Source organism: Acomys russatus, chromosome 24 (assembly GCF_903995435.1).
Source record: "Acomys russatus chromosome 24, mAcoRus1.1, whole genome shotgun sequence".
NCBI classification, from domain to species: domain Eukaryota; kingdom Metazoa; phylum Chordata; class Mammalia; order Rodentia; family Muridae; genus Acomys; species Acomys russatus.
In genome coordinates this window covers 16014872-16040823 of record NC_067160.1, presented here as the reverse complement: position 1 = coordinate 16040823, position 25952 = coordinate 16014872, and the positions used below count along the sequence as shown (strand labels likewise).

The 25952-nt window shown below is 40.4% G+C and overlaps 1 protein-coding gene across 2 annotated transcripts in view; it reads right to left on the bottom strand.

Annotated features, from left to right (window-relative positions):
- Positions 1-560: 560 nt before the first annotated feature.
- Positions 561-25952, bottom strand: part of Tlk1 (tousled like kinase 1) — a 116555-nt gene continuing 91163 nt past the window's right edge. For both annotated transcript variants that reach the window (XM_051166688.1, XM_051166690.1), the window contains 8 exons: positions 14224-14321; positions 12181-12262; positions 9675-9856; positions 9377-9546; positions 8939-9074; positions 5751-5862; positions 4630-4737; positions 561-1716 (listed from right to left, as the gene is read on the bottom strand). In XM_051166688.1, the coding sequence (XP_051022645.1) occupies positions 1540-1716; positions 4630-4737; positions 5751-5862; positions 8939-9074; positions 9377-9546; positions 9675-9856; positions 12181-12262; positions 14224-14321 (1065 nt within the window). In that variant the 3' untranslated portion in view covers positions 561-1539. The remainder of the gene's footprint in view (positions 1717-4629; positions 4738-5750; positions 5863-8938; positions 9075-9376; positions 9547-9674; positions 9857-12180; positions 12263-14223; positions 14322-25952) is intronic.

Genomic DNA, 25952 nt, shown 5'->3' with positions numbered 1-25952 from the left:
ATTCTCTCTAATTCCAGCAGCATCTTAAACGGACAATGTGTCTATGTACAATGAAAAACAAAACAAAACCAAATGGCTTGCAACAGTAGGTAAGCGCCACAGTTAACTGTACATGTTAGGGGGCGTCTGGTAGGGTAGCCTGTTTTTTGCACCATGGACAACTTACATGTAAATCTCAGCATTATGACTGTGACAATAGAGAAAAAAAAAATCCTTACAAGAATGAAATACAGCATCCTGAAAAATATTGGTTTCTACTACACAAGGCAGTTAGAAAATGTTCACATTTTAACAAATCTGTACAAAGCACAAGAAACATTCTATGGGACCATCATCCCACCTTGATGCTAAGAACTTTCTAGAAATGTAGAATAACCATGAACAATTTATAAATCTAGTATCTATGTGCTCCACAGCTCTAGAACCTAAAAAACTGATTTAAAGAACTCAATATGCCCACCATGGACCGTTTACATGCCTTGATTGTTAATGAATGCCTGCTTTTAAAAGTTCTCTATGGCGTACAGTCAACTTGTGCCTTCAAGGAGGTCATTCAGAAATTTTTTTAGCAAAAAAGCATTATCATTTAGCAGCAATTAAAGCGCCTTCAAGAAGACTAAAAAAAATACAATATCCAATTAGAAAAGCCGTATTTTTAAACATTTGTACAAGAATAAGCTGCTGAAATTCAGTAATTGTAGTACGACATCTGTACAGTAATTTACAATAGAGCCAGAAGGGAATTTATCATTATCCTGCATAGAACTGGCCTGCTTTTGGTTACACACTGTCTCCTACTTTAATGAATGAGGCCTGGAAACAAAAGAAAAATGCCTGTTAGTTCTAAAGCACTGAAAGCCCTGGAAATGCTGTAATTTAGTGACTTCAGCTGATGTGAAATAGACAGCTCCTCATGTTAAAGGTGTCAAGTGTCCAGAAGTGACAGCTCTCCCTTTAACACAACCAGCTAAGGAGGGGTGGGGGCGCGGCGGAGCGCAGACTTGTGATTCAAGGTACAACTTGGTAAATGCCAGGATAGGCAAACGACGAAGTCTACAACTGTCCACAGACCTTAACTGTCACATTCTGTTACAAAACACACCAGCCGCTGTCACTCAGTTCTTGCTTTGGTTTCTGCAGATCAGCTGCCAAGTGCTGATGCTGTACCAGGCACTGTAGCTCCCATCTTACAAATGTCTCATAATTTTTCCATGTGTTCTTAAATAATGAAAACTACCCTTCATATTAGAACTCTCTGGTAACAATCAAATATATTTAAGTATTATAAACGTTATGTACAGTGTCCTCTTTCTATTGTAACACGGGGTTCCTGTTTCGCGCTGCTCCAGGAGCGTGAGGAGTGCACACTCAGTCACTGTTCAGAATCCACTCTCACACAAGTGACTCCAGAGGGAGCTTTAGTTCACAAACACTTCTTGACCATGTCCTGTGTAAAAAACATAAAACCACTCAAATGCACTCAAATTCAAGTATGCATCTGGAAGCCAATCAAAGAGACCATGCCAGTCTTGGGGACAGTCAGTAAGTAATTATGCTTGAAGAAGGAGGTGTGGGAGTCGCTGTCAGACCAGACATGTGTAGGTTTCCTGAAGAATTCGATCTTCTCATGTGTGGCAGAAGGTATGGGTCATTTGCCAACTGGTGCACATCAAATCGATCTTCTTTTCGGTAAGCCAAACAGCGTCTAATGAAGGCCTTCAAAAGATAGAGACACAACACAAATGAGCCTCTACCCTCTAAATACCAACCCACCAACTCCTACAAAAGCAAGGACCAGTCAGGACTGCAGACAGGCCACATTCTAATAGGAAGTTCAAACCTGAAGAATTTTTGGGGTGACAGGTAAATTTTTACTCCAATGTGAACCCTCCACTGATTATAGCCTCAATCATTATTGCTTTCCTTGAATGCATTGCTGGAAAATTCCATTTCTGCGTATACAATTCTTTTTTTAAAATTTATTTTTATTTCATGTGCACTGGTGTTCTGCCTGCATGTATGTCTGTGTGAGGGCGTTGGATCCTCTGGAACAGAGTTACAGGCAGCTGTGAGCTGCCATGTGGGTGCTGGAAATTGAACCCAGGTCCTCTGGAAGAGTAGCCAGGGTGCTTAAGCACTGAGCCATCTCTCCAGCCTCTACAAAATTCTAAAGTTCTGCATTTTTCTTTTGTGAACCAATATTCTGACTCTAATCCCATTTTGTTACCAGTTTTGTTTGGCCAAATTGTAAGAAGCCTTAATTCTCCACCCCACCTCCTATTTAGCATGACTGTCTTTAGGTGAAGGTAACATCAACATAGTACTCCCATCAGGGTTTTTCTGTTACCCAGAGCCCTGACCGCCCTGGACTCTTCTAGTAGACCAGGCTGGCCTTGAACTCACAGAGATCCACCCACTTCTGCCTCCTGAGTGCTGGGATCAAAGCCCAGCAATCTTTACTTGTTAAAGGAAAGCTGGTCTACAAAGCGAGTTCTAGGCCAGCCAGAGCTAGATAGTGAGACCTTGTCTCAGAAGTCAACAAACAGGCTAGAGAGATGGCTCAGAGGTTAAGAGCACTGGCTGCTCTTCCAAAGGTCCTGAGTTCAGTTCCCAGCACCCACATGGTGGCTCCCAACCATCTATACTGAGACCTGGTGCCCTCTTCTGGACTGCAGGTGTATGTACATGCAGGCAGAACATATGTATACATTATAAATAAAACACTATGTATATATAATAAACAAAACCTCTTAAAAAGAAAGAAATCAACAACCAACAACAAAAAACCCCAAAGCAACTCCCACACCAAAACAAAAACCATTATGTTAAAGAAATATATGCCAGGCATGGTGGCGCACACCTTTAATCCCAGCACTCGGGAGGCAGAGGCAGGAGGATCAATGAGTTCGAGGCCAGCCTGGTCTACAAAGCAAGTCCAGGACAGCCAAGGCTACACAGAGAAACCCTGTCTCAAACAAACAAACAAACAAACAAACACACACACAACCCCAAGACAAAAAAATTTATTGTTAAATTATTAAATTATTCTAACGATCAGGCACTGTGGCTCACACTTGAAGTGTCAGCCCTTAGAAGCCTGGAGCAGGAAGATTGCAGTGAGGGAGCCAGCCTAGGTTATATTTAAGGCTAGCCTGGACTAGAGTGAGAGCCTGTCTCAAAAAACCAAAACAAAACCAGTTGTAGTAACACACATCCTGAATCTCAGCACTCAGGAGACAGAGACAGGTAGTTCTGAGTTTGAGGCCAGCCTGGTCTACACAGAAAAACTTGTTTCAAACCCTGCCTCCCCCAAAAGGCAATATAAAAACAAATCAATAAATATTTAAGTATAATTTCCGATAAATGAGGGTTCACAAAGGCAGCACCTCTTTAACCATGAAGACAGCTCTGACTACAAACGCCTTGTAGTGCTTACACACGTAATAACAGGTAGAGACCACTCACTACATGGTGCCTGCTGACCAGGTTTTTTGGGTTGTTGTTATTGTTATTATTTTAATATTGACTGAATCTATGTAGGCTAGTCTAGAATTTACAATGTAGATCAGGCTGGCCTCAAACTCACAAAGATCCATCTGCCTCTGCCTCTTAAATACTGGGATTAAAGGACAATTGTTCTTATGGCCTAGAGTATTTATATAAGAAAATATAGAAATTTTGTGGTTTTGTCTCATGGATTTGATGGGTTTTGTTTTGTTTTTTAACAGGACTCCTAACAGTTACAGAAAAATAAGCTTTGTCTATCCACACATACGAAGGAAAGGCCACTGGAAGCCCAGCACACTCAGGGTCAGAAAAGGCTTGTTCTCAATGAGCTCGAGCTCTCATGATTTTACCAAGAAGACACACGCACATGAGAAACGGGTGTCTGAGAATGTGGACTCTACTGGGTTAACTCCTGACCCAGCGCAGCACAGCACAGGGAACAAGGTGTGCTGTCTGCTGTTGGCAGGAGACTCCTGTGTTTGGCACAAGACTCTAAGCAAGGTGTTTCTGCTATGCTGTAGCTGTTTTCTCCTTTTACAAAAACAAGAATAACACACAGTGTATATAAAAGCACTAAAGAAATAGTAGCTATTATCATGTCTATTCTTTCTTACATGCCTACTGCTATTTTCACATTTTTACTATTTTATGTGTGTGGGGTTTTGTCCGCAGAAAGGTTAGAGAAGCATGTGTGTCCCAGTGGAGACGAGGACGTCAGATGCCCTGGGGCTGGAGTTACAGGTAGCGTGAAGTGTATGGGTGCTGGGAATCAATCCTAGGTCCTCTGGAAGGGCAGCCAGCGGCCTTAACCACTGAGTCATCTCTCTGGCTCCTCTTTTATATACTTAAGTATCTCAGCATTACAATAGGCAGGCTGAATAAGACCTGAAAGTAATGAAAGTTCCAGATGTGGTTTCTCCCTCATTTTCAAAGAAAAGCGAGTTGCCGTGCACACAGAATGAGGAAGCATATTTAATGCTTGAAGATGAAAACCAGCATATCCACAGGCCGAAACAGGTCAGCAGCCATGTTGCAAGTCATCCTTGCCACCGTGGCTCCCAAAGCACTGAGCACACTGGAAACACAGCCCAGACCCTTCACAGAACGTTGTGTGATCAGTACCTTGGCTTCACTGCTTACAACTGGCTTTACAGGGAACTGGACTTCTGTGGCTTTTAGTATTGTGTTTTCCTGAAGAATGTCTTGTTGAGATTGATTGTGACCAAATGGCTTAAAAAAAGAAAAAGAATAAAATATTTAAAACAAAGAATCACCACTGAGCCTACCACAAAAATGATCTGTATTTTAACATCTTGTCCTCAGTTACTGGAAAGTTGGGATGTGGTCTCTCAGAAACAGAGTATAGCTATGAGCAGGCTGGAAAAGCCTACTCAGTCAGTCCTCAGCAGATAAACCCCATGTGATGGAGAAGCAATGAGGCTGTCATTCAAGTAATGAGGAGGAAATGGATCTAGGTTTGGAGCCAGGAGACTTGGGTTTGGAGTCTAGGCTGGTGTCACTTTTTAACAACTTAACACAAGCTAGTTACTGGGAACCTCACCTGAGGAGCTGCCTCCATTAGATTGGCCTGTGGGGGTATCTATGGGGGCATGTGAGAGGGTCAACCCCGGCCAGGTGGCACCTGCATGAACAAAAAAGCAACCTGGGCAAGCTGAACCAGCAGAGAGAAGTGCTCCTCTGTGGTCTCTTGCTTTGGTTCCTGCCTCAACTTCCTGCCTTGGCTTCCCGTGACGGTGGGCTGTAACCTATAAGCTGACCTGCCCAAGTTGCTTTTGGTCATTACGTTAATCTCACAACAGAATGCAAACAAAGACAGTCTTTATATGCTGCACATTTCTAGGACAGGTGCCTCCACCTCTCTACTCATAGTGACGGATGGACACTAGGCAGGATGCGAAGTAGACATTATCCATGACAACTTGCATTTATGATTTTAATATTAACAGAGGTTTGGGGAAAACTAAGTTCGATGGTATTCTCTGAGGAGCTACAGGAGGAAATGGTGCCCAGGCCAGATGTTTGCAGGTGAGAGCGGGAGTTAAGAGAAGTGTAAGGCAAGCTTAGCTCTATAGAGCTGCCAACACAAAGTGTTTGGGAAAGGGGACGAATGAGGAGGAGGAGAGATGAACCAATCAACTGTTAAGTTACTGAAATTTTGCATGTTTAAAAAAAAAAAAATCTTAATTTCTTTCTATAGCTGAAGCTGGTTTAATAGAACTTACTTTTCTCCCATAGAGACACTGAAAGAAGATGACTCCAACAGACCACACATCAACCTTATTGGAAATCTTTGGTGGCTCTTTTCCAACTACAAAGCACTCAGGAGGTAAATACCTATAAGTAATGGGGGTAGGGGGAGGAGTGCAACACTTAGTTTAAAACCTTCTAAATCGTAGAATGCTTATTTTATTTACACATAACCTTAGCTTTCATCAACAAAAACCATCAGTTAAAGTTTTAATTCATTTGACTCCAGAACCAAAATACAACTTTGTAAGAAAGCATATTTACATTTAAAGAAAACATTGGCATTAGAGGCTGTGATGGTATAATCTCAGTAACAGAAGAAATGCTCCCACTACACTCTCATCAGCCACGGCTTAACTGCAGGCACTTCTCCTAAACACACATCAGACCCCAGATCTCTCCTTTAATCCACCCAAAGCCTTTACTTATTCCAGCGAGACAGGATCTCCTTGTATTGTAACATAAACCCTATCCCAATCCACAATACAAATTGCAAAATCTGTAGTCATCATTATCCCCTTTCTTCCCCAAAAGCTGGTAAGTCAAGGACAACTCACTCACTGCTGCACATGAGTTTTCTCTGTTGCCCACCATGCAGAAAACAGGTTCCTTCCCCAGGTAAGGGAGACTGGTGTGTGCATCTACAAAAGCACCAACTCTCCTTGCACTAGACCTCAACAAGTACAAGGAGCTTTCGTTTATTCTGAGTTTTAAGCACTACCAGTGTGTGAAATACACCAAGTATTCAAATACTAACTTTAAAATTTTTTTAAACTGCTGTTCATAAATTCATATTTTGATATATGAAGGTAAAAATAAGTTTGTTATCTTAAGTTATAAGACAATCCATCAGAGATGCAAGCATCTCACAACTCTGATAAGTTAAAAATAGTAACAACCAAGTAGTTATCAGTGACTCACTGCTGAAAGGAGCCTACGTTTGCGGTGAAAGGAGCACAGCTCTTAAACATGCAGGGTCTCTCCAGCAAAGGGCATATAAGCAAGGGAGCAATTGTAGAAACAACTTTGTAGGTGACAAACTGGACTGCACTGACAGTAAGAGGGAAGGAGATAAAACTGGCTTTTCCAGGTGATATTGACACCAGTTTTCAGTTTCTGTAGGTAAGAAGTATTTTATAAAAGCAGTAGTTATGTTCTAAAAGAATCATCCCAGTGTCTAAACACACAGCTGGTAACTCATGACACTGAAATCATTTAGGTAGGGGGTGGGGGATGGGGGGGTGGGGTGGTCTCACTGTTTCTATGGGAAATCTATTCTTGTGTTGTTGTTGGGACAGGTCTCACTACGAGACCTTGGCTGGCCTAGAATCACTGTAAGCCATAGGCTGGCTGTCAGCTACAGGGACAGAGGTCTCTACCTCCAGGGCTGGGATTTACAGTGTGAACCTCTGCATTTGGCCTGGAAATAAGTCCTATGTCTCTACATAAGAACATCATGACTACTGCCAGGTGTGGTGGCGCACGCCTTTAATCCCAGCACTTGGGAGGCAGAGGCAGGCAGGTTGCTGTGAGATAGAGGCCAACCTGGTCTACAAAACGAGTCCAGGACAGCCAAGGCTGTCTCAAAAAAACCAAACCAAGCAAACAAAAACCCCCGACCCAAACCAAACCAACCAACCAAACAAAACCCAAAAAGGACATCATGACCGTTGTCCTGCACAGCCCTAAAACAAGACTTCTGACTCAGGTCCACCTCCAAGAGGGACATTTCCTCCCCCTGTCAACATTAGTGACATATGTCACTGTGACAGGGAGACAGAGATGGGTGTTCTACACGAAAGGAAAGCGTTTTATTACTGTAGGTAAATAGGATTTTTGTCAGACAGCTGTGTTCCTAACAAGTCGATGTCTTCTGATTGAGACTATGAATGTTTAGGCAATTCCAAGTGTGAGTAGCAATTTTCTTCACTGAGAAAGCAGTAACTTGATACTTCTTTTGGTGGTACCACAGGCAGGTGATAAGACAGTCCACAAATAGGACTGTCCTCTGCAGGAAACCAACTCAACTCTAAGTAGCTCAGGGAATGGTCAGCAGGGGAGGAGCAAACTCTGTGAGGGCTGCCTGGGCCTCAACAGTCACTGTGCTGGTATTTGTAATCCTGTTCAACCAAGTTGTGTGCAGCTCTCTTGCTAGGAAAATCTACCTTCTTGCTAATCTATTTTGAAAAGTAGGTTAATTTTGAAAATGTTAGTTGACATTCTCCAGGGGGTGAACTGGACAATTTAAGTTTGACAATTGGAGCAGGGTGTGGTGGTGCACACCTTTAATCTACTTAATCCACACCTTTAAACACTTTGGAGCAGAGGCAAGTGGATCGTTGTGAGTTCAAGGCCAGCCTGGTCTACAAAGCAATTCCAGGATAGCCAAGGCTACACAGAGAAATCCTGCCTCGAAAAACCAAAAGGGAAAAAAAAAAAAGTCTGACAATTCACACTGCCATAGGTTTTGTAAACACCCAGTGTCACCAGAGAGCTTTGAGTTCCTGTCCTGACTTTTGTCAATGATGAACAGGGATATGAAACTCTAAGCCAAATAAACCCTTCCCTCCTGCTTTTGGACATAGTCCTTCATCTAGTAGCCCTAACTACGACGCCTAGGGACAACCGGGATGACTATTACATTCAGGAATCAGCTCCATCTAGATTTGTAGTTACATAAAGAGATTTCTGAGAGTCAAGTCTGAAGACTACAAATATGCTGAGTTTATCTACAATCCAGTTAACACACTCCATATCTATTATGAAAACTATGATCACAAAACCTCTAGAAAAGAGGCCTGAGGTTCAGAGTGGGCTTTGTGACAGTCAGGGTACTGCATATGTCAAAGTCCTTATTCAGATCACAAATATCACTCAACACCTTATAAGAAAACTCATGAATTCTGATTCACACAACAAGTTCCAGACTGCTACATGTTAAAAGTTATAGGTGAACGCTGAGCCATTCTTTTTGCAATTCTCAATCTTTGCAGTAGAATGCAGAAGAGAACACTAGCCACATGTCTTTCCCTCTCAATTCCAAGGATTAGTATTAATGCCTTCAACACAGTAATCTGAAAGAATATTTGAAAATAAAGCTCAATTTTCATATAACACTAGGGACTAATCTAAGTATTTTTGATATGTTTACTAATACATTTACCAGTAAGTGCCTGCCCCTTGGGAAGTCAGATCCATTCCATCAACACCATAGCTATCGTCATCCATAATCTTGGACAGACCAAAATCGGTGATTTTGATTTCTCCACATGCCGTTCCATCTACCAGAAGGATATTTCCTAAAACAAAAACAGAATATTCTTAGTAATGCACGTGCACACGCGCATACACATACCCCATATACGTAAATGAAAGGATAATTTTTACAACTAAGAGTAATGCTTGGTAAATAAATGTGTATGTGGGGACTGGTTATGGTGGTACATGCCTTTAACCCCAGCACTCAGGAAGTAGAGGAGTTCACCTGCCTAGACTACATAGTGAAACACTGTTACAAAAAGCAGGAAAAAAAGCAAACACAACCCCTTCCTCTTCCCCAACAAAAAACCCCCAACCTTGTAAGACACATTTCTGGAAATACCTGGCTTCAGGTCGTAATGTATAATAGGAGGTTTGATTTCATTGAGATACCGTAGGGCATTCACAATCTGCATCACAATAGAACGAGCTTCTTTCTCAGACATCAACTTGTGCTGCTTCAGGTAGAAGTCCAAGTCATTGCCTTCACAGTACTCCAGCACAGTACAAAACCTACACCGCAAAGAAAACAGTCAACAGACGTCCTGCACCACACGGAACCTACACTGGGAAACGGGACATCATTAGCTAGTAACTGAGAATCCTATCAGCGAGAGGGAGTGGAATCTCTGTTCACTTACGTATCTGTATCCAAGGAGAAATAATCATAGAGTTTAACTATTCTGGGGTGATCCAGTTCTTTGTGTATTCGATACTCTCTGCAGGCATGCTTGTGGTAGTTTTCTTTTTTCTCGTCTCTCCAGCTTTTATTAAGCTGGTGGATCTTCACAGCAGCATATCTTTGCTCATATAAGTCAAAAGCCTATGATTCAAGGCAAAACACAATTATAAGGCATATCAACCAAACACTACACAGACTTAATTTTTGCAATAACTAGTGATCATCTCTAAGACTGTATACAGTCAATGATATACTTAAATAAGAGAGAAACATCATGTCAATGAAGCAGGAAAATAAAAACTCAAGTTCTTTAAATACTAACATCTTGAATCACAGTGAAACAATGACACAGCAATTCTGTAGGGAGCAACCAGCACTTCAAGCAACTATAACGCCTTTCTGTGTGTTGGAGAAAACAAAGTATTTTTATCTGTCTTTTCTTAGCAATTCCCTGCTTTTAACACTGTGAAGATTAATAAGTTCTTAAATTTTAAAGTTATTTTAAATTTGTGTATATGGGTGTTTTGGCTCTGTTATCTGTGCACTTGTATATGTAGTGCTTACAGAGGCCAGAAGATGGCACTGGGCCTTCTAAAGTAGAAGTTACAGATGGTTGTGAGCTGCCCATGTGGGTGCTGGAAATCCAACCCCAGTCCTCTGAAAGAACAACCAACGCTCTTAACTACCGAGCCATCTCTCCAGATACAATTAACAGTTTCTTAATAATTTTTCAACTACTGAATAAAACTTCTTTTATTATGAAACTGTTCAATCTATACTCAGGAGAAAGAGCATAAAGAATCTTCATGCACCCAATAAAAAAAATGTAAAGCTTCATCTATTCCCTCTACCATGTCACCATCCCCTTAGGGTGAGACTATGTGAATCTAAACCCAGGGTGGTTGTTAAGCCAGTGCTCCACCATCAAAAATCACCTACAGCCACCTGACTTATTCCCCCTATAACGTGTAAAATAACAGTCTGGCATGGTGGTGCATGCCTGTGATCCAACCAAAAAATAAATACATAACTAAGTAAGTCCTGGTAATTCTTCAGTATTTATCTCTAAAAGATAAGGTCTTAGAAAACAAACCAAAACCCACACAGCCAACTACGGTGGTGCACACCTCAAATCATAGCACTCAGGAGGCAGAAGCAGGTGGATTGCTGTGAATCTGAGGCCTGCATGTTCTACATAGGGAATCCAGGAGAGCCAAGGCTACACTGAGAAACCCTGTTTTGAAAACCAAAACCAACCAAAACGGATACATATCACCACACCTAACTATATCAATAATATTTCCTAATCTAATCTAGTATACAGCTTATATTTAATTTCCCCAATTCTCTCCCTTCCAAACCCCAAAAAGTGCTCAAATCAGGAGCCCCTTTCATAGAGAACAGGAATATGATTAGCACTTTAAGTTTCACATGATTTCTAAGTGATTCAAACCTTTTATTTTACTTTAAATGACCTCCATGAGCTGACCTATAAGTATATAAATATTTAAATTTTATTTCTATGTACACAAGCACAGGTGCCAACAGTAGCCAGAGGCATCAGATCCCCCTGAGCTATAGTTAGTAACAGACAGATGTGAGCCTTCCAACAAGTGTGCTTGAAACTGAACTCAGGGCCTTCAGGAGACTAGTACATGCCCTGACTGTGAGGCCATCTCTCCAGCCCTGTAAATATTGTAAACACCAAACGCTGTTAAAGAATTGTGACTAATATGCAGAGATACCCCTTTAAAAACAACACTTAATAAATTACATGTTTGTTAGAAGGTCTCCAGAGTCCCTACCTTACTAGCTTAAGCAGAGAAATACTTTTCTAGTTAGCTTAGCTGTCAATTTGACAGAGCCCAAAGTTATCCCAAGGACTCTGCATTGGGAGACTGACTTGATCAGACTGGCTAGTGGGAAGTGCCATCCCTGAGCATGTGGTCTTGGATTGTGGTTTTTTTTTAAAAAAAAAAAAAAAGATGAGCACAAACCAGCAGCATTCCTCCACAGCTCCTGCTTCCTGTACCTGCTTTGCTTTCCCTCAGTGGAGGACTGTGACCTGTACAATGAAATAACTGTTCCCTCCTCAACTTGTTTTGGTCATGGTGTCTATCACAACAAGAGACAAGCCAGAACAAAGAGTAAAAGTGACTTAATGACAAAATTGTAAAACTATGGGATCAACATAGCAGGGACGCTGAGCAGTTGAGAATAGAGACTTAGTGGGAGTGTCAGCAGGTCTCATGTACAGTCAGAATGGCTGAGAGGATCAAGCGAGGACTGCACAGCTTCAAGAACAGAGCTTAGGTCCTGGAGACACGACAACAACAAACACCACAATAGCCTCTTTTTTCTAATGAGACAAAGGATAAACATCAACCTAAAACCAGAAAAATAAAAGACAAGTATTTCTTCACCACACCCCTCTATCTATCAGCACGAAGAAGAGAGAATATTACCTTATACACCTCACTAAAGCCTCCTCTTCCAAGCAGATGAAGTAGTAGATATCTTTCATTTAACGTTGGATGATCTTTGAACCTGAAAAGGGTAGGGAAAAAAACTATTAAGGCACATTACAAGAAGACAAGGAGTTCTGTGCACATTGATGCCCACTCCTGACTCTACTTGTAGCTACATCTACTTCAGTTATTCTGGTGTTAACTTCAAATACCAGCCAGCAGTGGCTTCTATCCTCAGTCTTTCTATGTAGTACCACCTGTGTTAAGCTTCAGCATTTACAAAGAATAAATATAACAGCTAGCCACTAACAGTACTCTAAAGTCTACCAATTATTTGATAGCAAACCCTTATTCCTCAATAAACCATTTCTATTCAAAAATATACTTTATAATGGGAGTATCCAGTGATCGAGATTTTATAGTGCTAACTTGAAGTTGAAATAAAATTACATTTATCAACTGGTTCATGGTTAGATCTTATTGTCTTTGGACTTCCATTCATCAATTTTGCGAGTAAAAATTTTTTTTAAAAAAGCCCATAAAAATCACTCTCAAGAATACATAAAATTACTAATGTGCATCGTACCTGTTATAATATTAAGCACTTACATAAGTTCATTTGCTTAGTTTTCACCCACTCCTATGAAATGAAGCCTGCTACTGTGCCTGTCTCACAGATGAGGGCTCTGCTGCTACACAGAAAGGCTCAGACCACGCACACCATCTGTGCAAGTTAAATGGTGATACATGAAAGGCTTCATAGAAAAACAGGTTCCAAAATGTACACTCATCTGTACAATTTTACTGTAAATTAACTGAATATATGCTTGTTAAATTTCTCCCAAAAAACTGTAGAAAACAAAGAGATTTTTGCTTGGACTGGAGATACAGTGTAAAATGGTAACAATTTACTTTATCTTACATTTTTTAAGATACAGGCACAAATACTGTACTTAATTTTCAAAGTAAGTTAATTTTAAATTAGCTTTAGCCCATTTGTTTTAATCTAGTGGAATTTGGGATATTCTCTATTGTTTCATTTCATACATGCTAACGTGATCTATGTTTATGAATTACATATTGACAGATGATTACAAAAAGGCCTTTCTCTAAGCAAGACATTCACAGTTCACAAGAGAAAATATGTTATTATGTCACAAAGCTTTAAATTACATTGCTAGCGTTAGAACCTCAAGTGTCAACAGACACAGTCCTCTCCTACACACTAATACATGAAGATCCATTAAACACATGTTTTGTTTTTTGTTTTTCAAGACAGGGTTTCTCTGTGTAGCCCTGGCTGTCCTGGAACTCACTCTGTTAACCAGGCTGACCTCCAACTCAAGAGATCCACCTGCCTCTGTTTCCTGAGCGCTGGAATAAAAGGTGTGCACAACCATGGCCGGATACAGGGTTTAGTGGTAGAAGTCTAGCCTGCCACGGGTTATTTTTCTATGTACCACTCAAGGCACTCATTCGGATAATTAGATTTAAACTAGAGACTACAATTTGTAGTTCTCTTTTCCATTTCTCTTTATATTGTATAATCCTAGATACATAACATTAACTTTTCCATTATTCCTGTAACACTAATTTTGACGCTGGTCAAGAAGTATCTTTAGTGCCTACCATGTCACAGGCTCTGTCCTAGGTTTGATGACACAAGGAGACCAAAATAATCTTGCACAAGAAACTTACAGGTTAGGAGAAGGAGACAGATAATACATAACTAAAAAATAAACTATAATTCCAGATAGGGATAATTACCATGGAAAATTAAAGGACAATGAAGAGGAAAATGAGGTGAAATATAGGTGACTATCTGAGACAAGCTGTCTGTCTAGGGAGCATCTGGTATGAAATAAAAAGACAGACACTCAGAGACACTGAAAGGACTATTTCAGGTTGGAGGAATGAGAGAGATGGGATGGATACGTGTTTGGAGCGCAGATCACACAGGCACCCAAGCCGGGAGATGCCTTGGATTGCTCTATGTGTGCAGAGATGGCTGACTTGCCATGTCCAAGTGTGATAACTCACTGTGAATTGTCCTCGTTGTTTATTCTCTTCAGTTCTCGTATGTGAAGATTCCTGACTCTTTCCAAACGTTCCAGTTCTGCCTGGATTTCAGCCTCTTCCTGAAGATGAAGAGAAGAAACTGTAACAAGCTGTTTGCAATATAAAAATGTCTCTTATCCTATCCATACTCACAGTGACGAGAACAACAGTATATTACAAAGTACCACTGAGGTAGAAGACCAGAGTGTTCTCAATGCCTCAGAGACAGACAACTGTACCCAATGAATGACCATATTTATTCTGTATTTTGAGGAACCTATTTTGGTATGTCTACATTGAGTGACTGACTACAAGGCAGTATGAAGCTGGCTCATCACAGAAAAATGGGTTCCTGTATCTTAATTTAAGATGAAAAATTACTAGCACAAAGCAAATGAAGGTTTTTTTGTTGTTGTTTTCATAAATAATCATTAGGGGAGGAAGGGAACTTTATAAAATCTGGAATATAGCCGGGCGTGGTGGCGCACGCCTTTAATCCCAGCACTCGGGAGGCAGAGGCAGGCGGATCGATGTGAGTTCGAGGCCAGCCTGGTCTACAAAGTGAGTCCAGGATGGCCAAGGCTACACAGAGAAACCCTGTCTCGAAAAACCAAAAAAAAAAAAAAAAAAAAAAAAAAAAAAAAACAAACAAACAAAAATCTGGAATATATATACTCTTTGGATAAATCCCTATAATCTTTATAGATGGAAACAAATACGCCAAATTTGGTAAAATTTTCTAGAAATGTCCAATTTTCAAAATATTTTGAATAAGAGTATTCATTGAGTAAATAAACACATATGGTAATCTGTTATATATGTACTATAATTATTAATCTACTATAGAAAATACAGATTAGGTGTTATTTCTGAATATTATAGTTGAATATCTCCCATTCAATTAACTCTTTTGCTTCTCTCTCAGCATCAACAGCACCTTTGAACAGCAAGTGACGGTGCACATCTGTAATCCCAGCACAGGGAGACTAGCACAATGAAATCTGAATGTAGTCTAAGATACTTACAGGGACAGAGGGGAGAGGGAGGGGAAGAAGACAGACAGAGAGATATTCAGAGAGAGGGGGCACTTTTAATTTAAAAATAAATTCTGAAAGTGTTCTGAACAACAACAACAAAATCATCATAGATCAAAAAAATTAAATCCAGGGCTTGGTAACCTTGTCATCCGGGGGGCCCCGTGTAGGAGAACTGACTGTTACAAGTTGTCTGCTGAGTTACACCCCCTCAAAATGCCACACAATTAAAAAAAATTAAATCTAAATGTTTAAATCCCATGTGACTATGAAAGCTGCATCTTCATTGTCAATATCATCTTCACCTCTCCCCATGGGGTGTGGGGTGTGTGTGTGTGTTAAGAAATTCTCACCAGGCTCCCTAATCTTAATTTAAATAAAGAAAAAAAAATCTAGAGTTCTTGAAATACTGTTCTATTTCTACCAGTCTTTTCTGTTGGAACTGAGGGAACACAGGGCCCCTCGCATGGCAGTTAAGCATGTAACACCGAGCTGCACTCTTACCTCTAGCTTTCTTCAGTGACAGAAATCACTCGCTACAGCTTCAGTCAGTTATTTTTGGAAAGTACTCGATAGGCTCTTAGTGCATATTTTAGACAGGCCTCAAACTTAATCTTCTACTTTAGGACTCCCACACCCCAAATACCCCCAAGTGCTAAGAGCAACATCAATCAACAATCAAAGACTCAATGTACAAACATAACACTGTAAATGTAAAAGCGCTGGAAAAATAAATTTGGAGTACAGCTAGCTGGGTGGCTTAGCCTGGTTGTCTTAATTTCCTCATATAAAGTAGAAAAAACTAGCCCTTTAGATAGGTAAAAAGTGTGGTAAAGCTTACATTTTAGCTCCAGAACCTAGAAAAGGTTGACTGCTCTCTCCAAGGGACTACCAGGCACTTAGCAGGCTAGTAAAAGTTCAAAGGGTCTGATAAAATACATCAAGCCTATCAGAATAGCAACCAGAACACCTGTTGCAATTTTACTTTGAATTACCACATGGAGATGCAATTTCAGTAGTGTATTTCCAGAAATTTAGTCTTTTGAAAACATATTTTTAAATTTTATTTTATGTGTATGAGTGTTTTTGTCTACATGTCTGTCTGTGCACCACATGGTGGCAAAGAGGCTAGAATGGAGCATTGGCAGCCCGGAGTAGCAGACAGCTGTGAGCCACCATGTCAGTGCTGGAAATTGAACTCAGATCTTAACTGCTGAACCATCTCTCCAGCCCTAGAAATTTAGTCATAACTGTAGAACTACAAGATTCAACTAGACTGGTGAACAGAATAACACTCGCTGTGTAGTCTTCAGGGATTTATACTATTGAGGTAACCAACATCTTAAAGCTTCTAAACAAAGTGTGGTAACTGGGAGTAATTGTAAGTCTTAAACCTTAAAACAAAGGACATACTCTAGGGGAAATACAATTCTGTAACTTTAATTTCTCCCAAATTTCACTGAGAAAAGTATATTGTTATAGAGTAAATATTTATTTTTCTTTCAAATTTGTAGACACAGGCCGTAATTCCTAACATATTATTACCTGGGTCTTTGGGATGGGTCACGGTCAGTAATAAGCCATGGAAGTGGTGCTTCATGACAAGAGGAGTGTGTTTATGGGATCAGATCACTGCCTGAATAAATACATACCCCAGACCACATATATATAAGCTAGGAAGAGAGTCGTCACTAAAGCCAGACCCTGCTGAACCCTGATCTACACTCCAAATCTAGGGCAGTACACTTTGTTGCTCAAGCCACCCGTCTGGTGCTTTGCTATGCCAGCCCAAGAAGTCTACACATGCTGTTAATTAAGCCAGTGGTTCTCAGCTGTCCAGTTGCTACAGCCTTTAATACAACTCCTCATGTGGTGGTGACCCCAACCATAAAGTTATTTCACTGTTATTTCATAACTGTAACTTCTCTGTTATGAATGGTAGTGTAAATATCTGACATGCAGGGTATCTGGTTGGGATCATGACCCACAGGTTGAGAGCTACTGTTTAAGCAAATGCTATAAGCAATACTGTCCAATAACTTCTCCTGACAAGAAAGGCCATGGCCCAGCTGTATTATAGCTCCAAGAGTCTCAACAAGGAAGTAACTTCCACAGGTCTGTTCTGTAAGCTATATTCTTACTGCTTGAGAAGACATTAGTCTTTTTCACTGGGTTCAGAAGTGAGGATGACCTGAGTTCACAATTAATCACCATAGAACTCCTCAAACGCACAGAAAAACCAGGTCAAATTAGAATAAGAAAATCTAACCAGCTACCAAATTTCACTGGGCATGGTAGTGCACACCTTTAGTACCAACACTATGAAGGCAGAAACAGACCGATCTCTGAGTTCTAGGCCAGCCTAGACTACAGAGCAAGCTCCAGGCCAGCCAAGCCTGCATAATGTGATCCTATCTCAAAAATAAACAAAGTTGTACTTTTTGATTCAACCACTAGCTAACCAGTTATTTAAAGCAGAGAGATTCTTGAAGAAACGAAGGTATTTCTGGAAATGAATTGGTTTCTGTAGGCAGTTTCAGAGTAGAAGGAACATCAGTAAGAACAGATTGCATTGGGGCTGGATGGCTCAGAGGTTAAGAGCACTACCTGCTCTTCCAGAGGACCTGAGTTCAATTCCCAACAACAACAACATGGTGGCTCACAACCATTTATAATGTGATCGGATGCCTTCTTCTGGCCTGCAGGTATACATGCAGGCAGAACACTGTATACATAATAATAAATAAATCTTTAAAGAAAAAAAAAAAAAAAGAACAGATTGCATGAAAGAGCGATGGGTTTGGTGATCGAACAAAATAAAAGGACATGCCTCTTCTCTATTCAAGCCAACAATGCAGCAATAGCCAATTTAACAATACAATGGTTTACAGCACCTTAAAACACACTTCACGTTCTGATATACATCACAAAAATCGTCATACGAACAGCAGATCTCAATACTGCCTCATTAAATGACCCGTAAAATACTACTTTCCAATATTTCTAATTCATTTGAAGTACCATGGCCACTTTATCCAAACGATTTGTCTCTTACTAGAACTTCAGCAGAAAAATGAATCTTATTCATAATTGGTCTCTTCGATATCAAAATATCCCCTACTCCAGACTCCTGCTCTCCAACTCCTATGTCTGTCTACTCCTTGAATTCATGACCTCTTTTTTAAACACACACACACACACACACACACAGAGAGAGAGAGAGAGAGAGAGAGAGAGAGAGAGAGAGAGAGAGAGAGAGAGGAAGAGTAGTACCAATTTACTTCAAATTTATCCTTATTATATCGATATGGGGGGATATGACCAACACCCAAAGAGCTATTACCAATACAAAGCAGGTCTGAGTTTATCTCAGCTGTCATACTTGAGTGTGACTGTGTAGATGAGAAAGGAGGAAGAAGACACAAAGTCTGGAATTCATGTCTACTGTCTTTTCTAACTAAACACATTATCATTCCATTCTATTTCCTATTCCCAATAAGGACATCTGCTATCACTGACGGGAACAAACTGTGTCCTTCCTTCATATGTTTAACTAACTTAAATACCTCCACCTCCAACCTCTACTGTTAATGTTTACTCATGTCTTTCTCTTCCCTTGACTCATCTTCTTCATTTCTGTGAGAGAAGGTTGTGTTGGGGAATGGAGTGTGTACATGTTTCACTCTCCCTTCAAATGCACAAATATACACACTGGAACTTGTAACTGGACACGAGTGCTAAACAAGACAGGTCTGTTCCTCGGCAAGTTCCTCCATTTTATGCAAACAAAGCTAATCCTATCTAAACAGCTGCAAATAAATGTAAGAATTCCCCCAATGATTGGCAAATTGAAAGTATAATATTTAGTATTATTCTTCTATACTGCTGTATTTTAGGGCAAAATCCGTTAAATATTAACCAGGGTGCTGACACTGTCTAACATGCTCATGTACAGTACATGGTGGTAGAGTGTAGTCCTTCCTTTGAATCCTTTTCAGAATATTGGTGGATCACATACTTTTTAAAAGAAAACAGTATAACTGTTTTAACAGATTTAACTTCAACATACTCAGTATGTTTGTGCATGTAAATGGCATAGATTTATAGTTTTGACTAGAAATGGCCAATGGCTAAGAAACCATTCTCCTTTTGAGTGAGAGAAAATTGACCTGCAATATTAAAAAAGCAGTAACAAAAACTTCTCTCTTTCTTTCTTTCCCTCCTTCCTTCCTTTGTTCCTTTCTTTTTAAGGTAGGAGTGTTACATAGCCTAAGCTGACTTGGAAATCACTATGTAGCCAAGGATGACCTTGAACTCCTGATCCTCCTTGGATACTATGTATGCATTACCACCCCTAGATTCATCATGCCAGGCAAACACTCTACAGAGTGTACTCTACCAAGCGAGTGCATCCCCAGCCCTACAAAATATGTTTAAATCCTACTGCCTAAACAAGAAAATTAACATTAAAGAAAGGAAACTTTACCTCCAAATCTTCATCTTGCTAAGGGCCTATCATCTACTACCAAGTTAGGGCTCTGATTACAAGAGCCAGACTGTTCCAAGTCTCCGGGGAGGAAGAGGTGGCCATAAATCAGACAGCTTCCATCTATAGCTAAGTTCCATGCTTGCTCAGCTGTTGCCATTCACAATCTACTAATTTTTTAAGTAGGAAGCAACAGCAAGGACAAAATGTCAACTAAGAATTCCAAGATGCTTCTCAGTACCTTTCTTGCCATACACAAGAAGCCAGATGCTCTTCCTCGTGACATTGTTCCTGCATTTAAATGTGACTTTCTCAAGAACAGTGCACTTCCACCAACATCCCCTGAAGACTATCCTACTCCTCATCACTATGTACAGAAACATGTGTCTGTGTTGACCTTAAGTGACAGAAGTTTCAAGATTTCTTTTGGCTATGGCCACACGTACAGAGGTGAACAAACAGATCTAAAGATTAAGCTGTCTAAGGTTATACTGCTCATTATTTTCATTCCAAACAAAAATGACAAGAAATGTCACATATGGAGCTTATTTCTGCTCATACTAAGGATCTGATAACTTGGATGATATTAGGTATTCTAAAAGGGCCAGAAGAGATACCAAAGTATGTGGAGTCAATTCACCTAAAACCACCGCCCTGCATGCTCCACTGTTCAAAAGGCTTGTAGGCAATCCAGTCTTGTCCGTTTCAACTGGCTGCATGTTCCAGTGTGAGGAGTGAGAAAGAGCTGTGAGCTTGTTCTCAGCCTGTAAAGAGTTCACCATGGAGGTTAGTACTGATGCTGCTGCTGCCTGTCACTGCTTGTTTCTCTTTGCAGGTGCCAATATCGGTCAGAGAACAGGATGCCAGTGGCAGAGTTGTTGCTACACTGCTATCTCTTCAGAACGAGGCACAAGGAGAGATGAATGCCACATCGCAAGGAGCAGAGGAGAAAGAGAGAAAGAAATGGTGTCAGGTGGCATGTTGGATGTGATTGTTTCAGTAGAGACTGAGATGGCTGTCAATTGCTTAGCTGATTGCTTCCGGCTGGTAACTTTGTGCCTGCCGATAGTTCTTGCCTGCCCCTGTTTCAAACTGGTTATGTTTCCCCAATAAAACTTTTGGCACTTGAATCAGATCTTATAAATCTGTCCGTCTCTGTCACACACACACACTCCCAACCCCAGTTCTTACTTTCCTGCGTGTCTGACACCGAGACATCAAACTTCCGAGCATTCTCTTCAAATAATCACTTACTTAAAATATAAGTTTGAAAACAGGAGAACAGTGGGCGTGGTGGTGCACATCTGTAGTCCCAGCACTGGGGAGGCAGAGGCAGGCAAATCTCCGTGAGTTCCAGGCCAGCCAGAGTATATGGTGAGACCCTGTCTCAAAACACCCAACTACCAAAACTAGAAAACAAAGAGGGAACTATATTCACACACTGTTCACATTATGAACTTAACAGTAGTGTCAAGACACAGTAACCATTCCTGATAACTTAAATTTCTATTTCCTTATCAGTCTAGGGTACAATAATTTCTAAAACATTTTTAAAAATACTATGAATAGAGAGAGACATTTTTGGGAATTTTTTCATTGTCTGTTGATTTCACTGAAAACACAGCTATCTTTAATTCCAGAATAACTATCTCATTCTACAAAGAGCTTACAAGAGCTCTGTAAGTCAGAGATGAAACTTTTGTCCATCATTAAAACTTAGCAAAGGTTAGTAACAAAACAGGAACATGTTTATAGTTTGATGATACTTCTAAATCCCTAGGTTTCAGATGGGACAGAGATACTTATGTGGTGAGTGGTTATTTGCATGTGTGTATGTACATGTGTGCAGGTAAATGTCTGTGTATGTTTATGTAAGTCAGAGGTGGAGGGAGGGAGGGAGGGAGGGAGGGAGGGAGGGAGAGAGAGAGAGAGAGAGAGAGAGAGAGAGAGAGAGAGAGAGAGAGAGAGAGAGAGAGAGAGAGAGAAGGGGCATATGTTTGCCATAGCATGTACCTGGAGTCAAATCAGTCCTTCTACCTTTATGTGGGTTTCGGGGATTGGCCTCAGGTTATGAGGATGGCAGTGAACAATTCTGCCTTCTGGGCCATCTCTCCAGCCCCCCACCTAAGTTTTTGGGACAGGGGGTCTCTTACTGAACCTAGAGCTCATCAATTCAGCTATGCTGGGTAGCTTGGGAATTCCCACGACCCATCTGTCTTCATCTCCCCAGCACTAGGCTTATAGGTGTGCTGCTGAATCCAGATCTTACTTGAGTGCGAGGGATCCTAACACAGGTCTTCATGCTTATGCACTGAGCATTTTACCTACTGAGCTACCTCCCTGGCCTCTAGTTGCCTTTTTGAAAACATAAAATTATTTTTTGTAACAAGGTTTTAGTAAGCCCTAGTTAGAGAGGGTTTACATAATTACTGGTAGCAAAAATGAGTATTTTCCCCTTGAAATCATTTCAGGAATAACGTAACGTAGTCTTCATATTTTAATTATACAGCTCTGTTGTATATAATTCTTAAGATACTGTCCAGAAGTTACTTGAGGGCTATAAAGACAGCTCATCAGGGAAAACACCAGTCTGCCTCAGTTTGGTTTCAGGACCCAAACAGCAAATGAGGGAAAACAACTCTTACAAGCTGTCCCCTGACCTATGGCACATGTGGGTAGTTGTGTGTGAAAAAGTCCAGCTGGGGCTGAAGAAATGGTTCAGTGGTTAGGAGCACTGGCATCTCTTCCAGACGACTTAGGTTCAATCTCAGCGTAAAATGGCAGCTCACAACTGTCTGTAATGTTCCAGGGATACAATGACCTTCTAGCTTACTAGGGCTCTGCACACACATGGTGTACAGAAAGCAATAAAGGCAAAACACTCAAACACATAATAAACAAATAAAAGGAATTTAACTTATTTAAAAGTGTTCGTACTTTAAAGTAGGGGAGGCTTATCTAATGACCTTTAAAAATAAATCAGTTAATGACGAAGAAACATTTTTCAAGCATAAACATAATTTCCAAGGAAGGAAATATGTGAAAGAGAAAGAATGTATGTGAATAGCAACTAAGATATTCTTCTCTGCAATGGCACACTCCCCAGAATGAGCAGAAGAATCTCTTACTCTAGTCTATGACAGAGACAACAAAAACTACCTGTAAGTTCACTCTTCTCAACACACATAATCTACTTGTTATATATGTCTACAACACTATAAATGAACAGACGTAAGGAGAACCTAACTGGCTTGTTGCTCACTGCCTGTGATCACCCATACAAAGCACGTGGCACTCAGAAAGCTAAAGCTAATGTTCACTTGAAAGAGGGTTATTACAAACTGGGCACAGCAGTGCACAACTTTAATCCCAGCACTCGGGAGGCAGAGGTGGGCAGATCCTGAGTTTGAGGCCAGCCTGGTCTACACAGCACAGCCGGGGCTAGGTAGAGAGACCCTGCCTTAAAAAAGGAAGAGAGGGAGTGGGGGGGGGGGGCGGGCGGGCAAGTGAGTTATTACAATTTGTCATTAAAAAAAAAGAGAAAAAAATATAGCATATGAAATTACATTGCAGATTGAGAATCATGCCTGCATCAGACAAGGTGAAAAATAAACCACACATGAACGTGTAAACAGTGACTGCACAGACTCCTGGCAACTCAATTCTTTCCTTTATAAATATTTAAAAACCTTTTGTGCACAGTGCTGAGGCTGGAACCCAGTCTTCATATAGAGCAGGAGAGTGGTCTGTGTTTTAGGATTTGGGGGGCGGGGGGAGGCGTTGTTTAGGCTTTTTTGAGGCACGAGTGGGTCTCAGTGTGTAGAGGGTGCTTAGTGACCCCTCCCACTTCAGTTCCTATGTTCTGAGGCTACAGGAGTGTGCCTGGCCTAAGAATGCTTGAAATGCTGAGAGATACTACAGAGACCTTCCTGATCCTAGAGTAAAACCCAATACCAAGCACTTAAGTCAAGTTTACAATTAAGTTTTTGGAGGCAAATTTGATTTATTTACTCTAAACCACGTATTTTTGAAGGTTCCTACTTGACTTTATCACACTTAAGGACTTTATTTTCTAAGACTACAGAGTATCATAGATATAAATTGAATATGAAATACATGTGAATACATCACACCACAAAGTATCAATTTTAAGTGGCAAACGGAACTCCTTATCTGGGAATATGCTTCTAATTTAGGGCTAATGAACTTAATATAATAATCCTACTTTATGTTAAGAGTTTATTTCAGGGAGAGAGGAGAAGAAAAAGAGGGCAGAGGAAGGAGGGAGCGGAGAGAGGTCTTCGCTACTCTAACATGTAGGGCTCCAAATCTACGCCCGTCTCTAACCACAAACATCAAGTATTCACAGATCAGAAGAGACCCAGCCTACGGCCTAAGCTATATAGCCACAGCTCAGGTTTGCTCTACCAGCTACCAAACCCAGGAACTTGGGAATCAAGACTGTCCTTTGTATGTGAGAGTCAGTGTCTGTCTGTCTGTCTCTGCCTCTTTATAAAACAGAATGACCTGGTTTCTAGCTGTGCTTAGGAACCTATTTTTAATACACATTAAGTTAGTGCTTACTGCTTCCTAACTGAGCAGCTAAAACATAGATACCCAGGTGTAAGCAGGCAGGCCCTATGTAGTTGCTCTCTCTAAGGTTACATTACTTGCTCAGTTTTATTTTCTCCATGAACTGCCAGCAACTGCCTTTATAACACATTCATTTTTCTCACCCGAAACCATCCCTGAGAAGAGATGGAAGTTACTTAAGACTTTCAGTACTGCAAATTGACACTTTCTCCCAGAATACCTCATGGCAGATGACTACAATTACAACAACAAAGAGTCATGTTGAGAATTAGTTGAGTAGAAAATGTTAGAAACTAAAGACTCATAGCAAATTTGATAAATAAACTAGAAGTGAGGAGAAATGATTCTGGTAGTAATAACACATGGAGGTAGATTTAACCTAAGAAAATAAAGCAGTGTTCATAGAGACAAATATTTTCAAAGTACCAAGAAAACCTTAAACTCAACAGTTATCAAGCACCAAAAAGCAAACCCTTCCCAGAATGCTTTCGAATGTGTATTTAAAAAAAAAAAAAAAAACCAAAACACATAACTAGTAATGCTGACTTTAAGTGCAATTAAATTTTAGTTTATCTAACAAAATAGAAAGTGTAATTTAAATGTGCTCTCACAGTGCAAATAGTGACCTCCAGACAAAGCACTTACCCACCAACAGTTTAAGTACTAACACACTAACTAAGGCGTTCTTCAGCCACAGGATGAGCAACCATACACAGTATCCCTTTATTATCAAGGACTTCCTTTTTTTTCTATGTTTATACTTAAAGGCTTAAAATACTCCTTGTTTTTTAATTTAATTTTTTATTTGTGTGTTCCCATGTGTACACACCATACATGCCACAGCTCAAGTGTGGAGGTCAAAGGACAAATGGCCAGAATAATTTTCTTCTTCCATCATGTAGATCCTGGGTTGCCAGGAACCTTTACCTGCTGATCCATTTTACTTGCCCTCGGCGAATTTTTATTAGGCATCAAACACATCTTTTATCAAAACTAGGTGGACACAAAAATACTTGTAACTCATCTGTACTAAAATCCACTCCTGCCTCACAGCTCATTATAGTTGCACTGTTGTACTTTTGCTACAAATCTATCTACAGTCCCGTCTGTTATGGAGAACAGACTGCAGCTGTCTATACATCTCAAAGAGCATGGGGAACAACCACAATAGAACAGAAATATGTTAGAGAAACAAAAGATATAAATAAACAATTAATTTTGGGATCCACTGACTGATAGTTTTGGCTGATGCTTCCTGAGCATGGTAACAGTCACTACAATTGTCTGCATGCTCTAACCCAGTGGCACATGGGCGGCATCTCAAACAGGGCTGAACACGTGGCTCACCAGCAGCTGCATCTCCCACACAGGGCCTAGCCCACCCAACTCCTTTGAGGTGACTTCACAGGCACTATCATCACTTAGTTCAGCTGCATCTATATATTATTCTATTTTAAAAATGAAATAATTGATATGTAAAAAGTTAAAGGCTAAACAGAATAAAATTTTTAGTCTGTTCAAAACTTCATTTTGAAAGGGGAAAAAATTAATCCTACTGTGTGGAAATGAATCACATCAAAATGAGACCTATAAAAACA